A 7636-nucleotide genomic window follows, 5' to 3' on the forward strand; every position below is an offset into this window, starting at 1 on the left:
ATACCGTAAATAGTAACAAGGATTACCCTGCGTTCTAAAACTAATGCAAGGGGAACATTTCAGCTAACATTTTGAATTAGAATAGTTTTGTCTTGGGATGTTCGAGACCATTTTATTCTATGAAGATCGTTGTAAATACTTTTTTGTGATATAAGTCTTACAAGAAATACAAATATATCCGAAAATAATGTAAAATACAGCGACAGTAAATGAAACGTTTGAAATGGTCCCTTAATTGTTACTAAAATTAGTACACGGAAATTGTCAGATGTTTGTATAATATCAACTGCTTGTGAGAATTCGTCGCCATTTTGAACAACAAAAGAGAAAACAGACTGAATTTTTAGACCGCCTCGGGTCAGTTTTTTTGTTTTAGTAAGGTCCCCATGAATGAAAGATGACAACAACAAGCCCAACGTACGGTGGAATTAAAACAATTGCTGGGAATGGCGGTTTTCATAACAACTCAAACAATTTGTTCGCTGAAATTCACAAACACTGGGGACTCTTACCAGGAAACCAAGGGCTAAACAACATCAACCAGGAAACACAGACGACAGGATCTATGCTATCGCCGTTGGAAAATGTTAGGAAACAAGCAGAAATAATTGCCGCAGATGTAGTTGTGAACTTTGATGTAGAGAATGAAAAGAAATGTCCTGACAGGTTTTGTAAAACTATGAGAAAAACTGTGAAAGAAGTTTCAGATAGACATGATATAGCTTTAAAATCAATGGTGAACAAACTGAACCTTGATGACAGTAATATGTTTCACACTTTTGTAAATGTTGCTGATGAAATATTTGAAGATGGACAAATAAATTGGGGAAGAGTTATTGTCGTTTACGCGTTTGCTGCCAGACTCAATGCCTACTTTAGAAAGGGAAATCCGGCTTACGAAGAAAAAATATCTTTATATGTTGGCAAATATGTAGGAAACAAACTTGGGCGATGGATTTTAGACAATGGTGGATGGGTAAGTTTCTGAATGGGTGCGACACCTTATGTACCAGTCACTTTATGTAACAGACACTTTATGTACCACTTTGACACTTAGTGTACCACCTATATATTATATAGTAATTGTATCTCATAGTGTAGCACTGTGAATATGTGATAATTACCTGTGAAAACAACTTTGATTTAATCAGCTCAAGGCCATAGAACGTTGTTGACATTTTGGGAAAGAATTAAATTTTAATACAATTTACCTTATTTATGAAAATTAACTTTTAAATTTATTAAAAAACATTTCAAGTAACATAAAATGTAACATTTTCATATAATTAATACAAAAATGATCAGCCACTATGTATCATATATGTGGTACATAAGGTGTCCAAAGTGGTACATAAAGTGCTGGTACATAAAGTGTCTGGTACATAAAGTGACACATTCAGTTGAATAATCACACAGTAACTTGCCTGTTGGGTATAATTCTCGCTTCTGAAGTTTCATAAATTTGTTAAACATTTTGGCATATTTCAACAACAATTTACTCTGTTGTTCTTGGAATCATTATTCATCATTTACAATATTGGCAAACTTTAAATAGCCCTTAAAGGTGTATTTAATTAATTATTATGCAATATCTGGATTTTGAAAATTTAGCTGGGGTTACTATAAATACTGGTACATTATGCCATTATACCATTCTCAAAATTTGCAAAGACCCAGAGCCAGGAACTGTAGGACTATTAGACTAAGACTATGTGTAGTTTATGAATTTGAGTATTATCCTGTTTAAGGATTTTTAAAAAGTCTTTAAGTGTTAAGAAATAGGAGGGCACAACACACAGACCTATAGATGTTTAATTTTTAAATGCTGGTGTCTCCTTCTGACAGCCATCTTTGTATTAAAACTTAAATTTTATATTTCCAGGATGCGTTTGCCGATTTCTTCTCAGACGAGAATGCAGTAGAGGACAAGATTTGGAAAGGACTTTTATTTACAGCAACACTTGGAGGGCTTGGTGCATTAGCAGCAGTTATGGCGCGATAACCACAAATAGTGCAATCTCCATATCATTGTGGAAGAGTAGAATCAACTATTATCCATAAATACATTCGTTCCTTGTTAAAATGGTTTTGAGAAACTTCTTCGGTGGAAATTTGTTTAGGCAAACAGAAATTATTATTTTTAGTGTTCATTTTAATGAATAATTTTTCTTTATGATCAGTTTACTTCAGTCCTGTAATATGCCTTACTATGAAAAAAGAATCACTTGTGAAAATCCTGAATTATAAAGCCTTTTAGAGCTAAACCCACACTTATGTGTTTCTTAATCTTTCCTTTTGAAAATGAGAAGAAATAAACCTTTATTTATACATTTTGACCTTTTGATTTTTTTGTTTCATGTCAGTTATGAGTATTAAGTTAAACTTTATTTCAGTTAGTAATGTAGTAAATTACTGTAATGGTTCATTTTACTGTTCCAAGTTCATCTCATTGGCCATCTGTTAATCACCAATCTGAAATCTGGCAGTTGAGGTTAATGATATTATAATCTCTATGAAATTGAGGTTATTGGTATATAACTTCTGTGAAATTGAGGTTACTGGTATTATAACCTCTATGAAATTGAGGTTATTTCGCTTAGAGGTTCTTTATCTACATTTATAAAACACTTCTTTTCATCTATTCTAAAGATGGTAAATTATGCTCATTTACGCAATATATCCTTTGGGTAAATCTTTGTTGATTAGAATTTCTAGTTTTAAGTTATTATCTAATAGATATTTATAAGACTAAGCTACCAAGGTAATTGAAAAAAGTTGTGATATCAAAAGTTAGACTTTAGGTATGTATAAGAATAAGCCATCAAGGTAATTGAAAAATGTCGTGATATCAAATTCAAAAGTTAGACTTAGTCATATAAACCATATAAATGAATGCAATGAAGTTTATACCAAATTCTGTTGCATATTTGTGCTTGATAATTATTGTCAAACAAGTTAGCTGCCACAATACACATGGTACATGGGCTTTGTCTTTAATGCAGAAAATTTTACTTTTAAACAAGAGTACTGGTCATAATATTGAAATGTTTATAGGTGAAATAGATATGTGCTCCAATAGCGCTTTTAATGTCACAGTTTTCATCATAATTTTGTATACAGGTACACATACTGGCAAAAAGGTTTCTTAAAATGTATACTTGAATATTTTTGCAAGTAGAATTTGACTTCTTTCTGTTATTTTTCTTTATAAACTTGAGTTGTAAATTTCTATTTTTCACCAATTATTACCCCCGGATAGTGTATTTTACTGGATGTTAATACATGTCATTTCTACATTTTGTTTTTATTTGCTTTGTGTATATATCAAATCAGGGTGCCAGATAGTGTTATTGAATGGTTAAATAAGATACCTAGATCCAGAGAGACATAAATACTTACATAAAGATTTAAAAGTGCCATAGTCTGTTTGTTAATACAAGGGGCATGCCTTCAGATAAACCTTAAATTCAACAGCAATATTATATCATAAATCAGTCTTTAAGTATTTATGTTAATGTTTTATGAGTGCAATATGAAATCAGCTTATTTTCTTACATAATAGTTTGCATCATATTTCTACTACATGTATGTTACGCTTAAGGAGCTTTTCCCATGTAGTTCTTGGACAACTTGTGTATGGAAAGAACTGGAAACACTACCAAACCTTTCATGATAGTAAGAGGTAACTAATAGGGTCTGAACACGTGTTTTTGCTGTATCCGCACCCGCAGGTGGTGCTCTTGTTAATACATAAAAGTGCTTGAAACTCCGATTCACTGTTTTACAATTATATTTAAAGAAAGTTGTTCTTAAATTTTGAAAAATTTAACATTAATCTGGAGGTATGTTTCTTTAAAGACCCACTACAGAATAACAGTAATCTTATGTGCTTCCATGATTGGTATTGAAACATTGTTGATAGACTTTTCTTCTTCTTTTTTTTTCACCGAAAATGGGTTTAAAAGGAAAACGTTATGAATTTCATGACATTGTTAATCAAATATACACATTTATCTGGTACGCTGTTTGAAATCAGTGTTGTTTTCCTGTATTTTTCTACTATTGCTAGATTTTCTGTCAGACTTATTACATTCATTTAAACTTTTCTTTCAGTAAAATACTGCACTGTAATTTTGAAGCATTTTTTTTATTTCAAAGACTCAAAAGTTAAGCAAAATTTGATTCTGGAAACATGATTTACTTCCATCACTTTAGGACTTTTTAATAATTTTTGACATTTTTATCCCCCCGAAAAAAAAGAAATGGATAGAAAGAAATAAAATCTGGTGCGATTTGTTGTTAAGTTAATGTTGTTGTGGTTCAACAATATTATTCCATGAAACTGTAATGATGAATACTTTACTAGTCGGTTTGAAAATTATTGTTTACGCAGAAATGATACAAAAATTAAACATTAAATATTTATTGATGTATTAATTCAGTTAATGACAAATACAAGATACTGATTTACATTGTATTCTTGCTTGGAAATTTGATATTTTGTTGTCTGGTCAGTGTATGTTTATATTTGTTTTAAAAAGAGGAAAAATTGAAAATAAAATCTTCTATTCTATAGATATTTGTTGTTGACTGCTTAACTACATTGAAATTTAACTTCTGTGAAATTGTTAGCTTTTATGAGGACTAATTTTCTTAGATTTCTTCGTTTCCCCAGTCCGCATAATTCCTGCCGTAGTTTTCCTTTCATGTTATGTTTGAAATTCAGAATACATAGAGGATATTACATGAGTGTCTTTTCATATTGAATTTATTAAACGAGTTGAATAAAGTGATAATATGCGAGGCTTTGCAGAGCATTTTATATATTTTATTCAACAAGTTGAATAAATTTAATGTGCGAAGTCACAAATGTAACATTCTTTTTATCACGTTAGCTTTTCCTGTCGAAACATAAAAAACGACTTTCTTTAACTATTATAAACAAGTCAATTTGACCAACGTCTCGTATACTGTAAACGACGTTGACGTCAAAGCTTTATTGCACTAGTGTCTGATAAGTGTATTATCATTTTAAGCTCGACTATACGAAGTATAAGGAGAGCTATCGTACTCGACCCGGCGTCAGCGTCTTTCCGCGTCCCTCCTTGGGTTAAAGTTTTTTTACACTTTCTCTTTGTCAACGTATCTCTGTAATTACTTGATGGATTTGGATCAAACTTGAAATACTTAATCCTCATCATCATCCACATCATCTGACATAAGGGCATAACTCTGGCACCAATATTTCATGAATTATCCCCCTTTTCACTTAGATTTTCAGGTTAAAGTTTTGATGCACTTTCACTCTATCTCTGTTATTACTGAATGGATTTGATTCAAACTTAAAATAGTTGTTCAACATTCTAACTCGATCCGATTCATTTTCCTATTAAACAAAGAAGGCAGAAAACAGTGAATTATTATACATACAAATCACTGTTCTATGTCATCATCATGGGTTCAAATAGGCATAGCGCGCGCTGGAAGAACCGATGAAACGGGCACAATATTTAATGAATGTCATCATAGGAAGTATTTAAAAATCCTTGGTAACGTGTTAGAACAAAATATATATCTCATTAGCGATTTGCTCATGAATAAATCATTCTTGTCGTGCAGATGCTATATATTCACATGGCTGGCCCTTGTTATTGAATTCCTTCGCACTGACTTCCAAACAATGATTTATTCAACGACAAATCACTGGATGAGATATATTATTTCTTAATCATCACCCACATCATATGACACAAGGTGCATAACTCTGGCACCATTTTTAGCTCATCTGATTTTTGAAAAAAATGATGAGTTATTGTCACACTTTGAGCGGTTGTCGGCATCGGCGTCGGCGTTGGCCTGGTTAAGTTTATGTTTAGTCGCTTTTCTCCTAAACTATCAAAGCTATTGCTTTGAAACTTGGATACTTGTTCACCATCTAGTGACCCTGTATAGCAAGAACATAACTCCATCTTGCTTTTGCAAGATTATGGCCCCATTTTGGTACTTAAATATCAGATTCTTGTTAAGTTTTGTTTAGGTCAACTTTTCTCCTAAACATCAAAGCTATTGCTTTGAAACTAGGAATACTTGTCACCATCTAAGTCAGGCCCTGTACATCAAGAAACTAACTCATCTTGCTTTTTGCAAGAATTATTGCCCCTTTTGGACTTAGAAAATCATTTTCTTGTTAAGTTTTTGTTTAGGTCAGCTTTTATCCAAACTATCAAAGCTTTTGCTTATTAAAACTTGCAACACTTTGTTCACCATCATAAGCTGACCTGTACAGTGAAACATGAACTCCATTCTGCTTTTGTGCAAGATTTTGGCCCATTTGATTTAGAAAATATCAGATTTCTTGTTAAGTTTTGTTTAGGTCACTTTTTCTTTTAAACTCAAAGCTATTGCTTTGAAACTTGCAACACTTGTTCACGCATCATAAGCTGACCTGTAAGCAAGCAACATAACTCATCCTGCTTTTTGCAATAACTTATTGCCCCTTTTGGACTTAGAAAATCCTTTTCTTGTTGAGTAATTAGTTTAGTTGACTTCTCATAAACTATCAAAGCTATTGCTTTAAAAATTGCACGTTTTTCACCATCATAAGTGGACACTGTACATCAAGAAACATAACTCTTCCTGCTTTTTGTAAGAATGATGGCCCATTTTATACTTTAGAAAATCGTGGTAGGACAATATTTCTATTAGACAAAAAAATCAGATGAGCGTCAGCACCCGCAAGGCGGTGCTCTTGTTTCATGAATGATTCCCTCTTTTTACTTAGAATTCAGGTTAAAGTTTTGGTGCACTTTCACTACCTCTGTTTTACTGAAGGATTGATTCAAACTTAATAGGTGTTCAGCATCATCACCCACATTCCATTTGACTCAAGATGCATAACTCTGGCACAATTTTTCATGATTATTCCCCTTTTACTTAGAATTTCAGGTAAAGTTTATGCACTTGTCACTCTATCTGTTATACTGAATGGATCTGGATCAAACTAAACAAATGTTCAACATCATTACCCTATCAATGACACAAGATGCATAACTCTGGGACCATTTTTTATGAATTATTTCCCCTTTTTACTTAGAATTTTAGGTTAAAGTTTTGATGCACTTTCACTCTGTCTCTGTTATTAGCCCACCATCATCAGATGGTGGGCTATTCAAATCACTCTGCGTCCGTGGTCCGTCGTCCTTCCGTCCGTCCGTCCGTCCGTCAGTCTGTCCGTCCTTCCGTCCGTTAACAATTTCTCGTTATCGCATCTCCTCAGAAACTACCTGGGGGATTTTGACCAAACTTTGTCAGAATGATGTATTGGTACCCTAGTTGTGTCCCCCTGAAAATCAGACTGGTTCAACAATTTTTTAGTAAGTTATGGCCCTTTGTTTATTTCTATAATTTACATAGATTTATATAGGGAAAAACTTTGAAAATCTTCTTGTCCAAAACCACAGAGCCTAGGGCTTTGATATTTGGTATGAAGCATCATCTAGTGGTCCTCTACCAAGATGATTCAAAATATTTCCTTGGGGTCTAATATGGCCCCGCCCCGGGGGTCACATGGTTTATATAGACTTATATAGGGAAAAACTTTGAAAAACCTCTTGTTCAAAACCACAGGGCCTAGGGC

General features: G+C 33.0%; 1 protein-coding gene across 1 annotated transcript; it reads left to right on the top strand.

The window, feature by feature from the left end:
• The first annotated feature begins 276 nt into the window (after positions 1-276).
• Positions 277-4575, top strand: LOC123523091 (bcl-2-like protein 1). Its single transcript, XM_045300720.2, has 2 exons — positions 277-976; positions 1883-4575. The coding sequence occupies exons 1-2, from the start codon at positions 398-400 to the stop codon at positions 2000-2002; spliced, it is 699 nt and encodes a 232-aa protein (XP_045156655.1). The 5' UTR covers positions 277-397; the 3' UTR covers positions 2003-4575.
• Positions 4576-7636: the final 3061 nt, after the last annotated feature.

The sequence above is a fragment of the Mercenaria mercenaria genome, chromosome 8, assembly GCF_021730395.1.
Source record: "Mercenaria mercenaria strain notata chromosome 8, MADL_Memer_1, whole genome shotgun sequence".
Taxonomy (NCBI): Eukaryota; Metazoa; Mollusca; class Bivalvia; order Venerida; family Veneridae; genus Mercenaria; species Mercenaria mercenaria.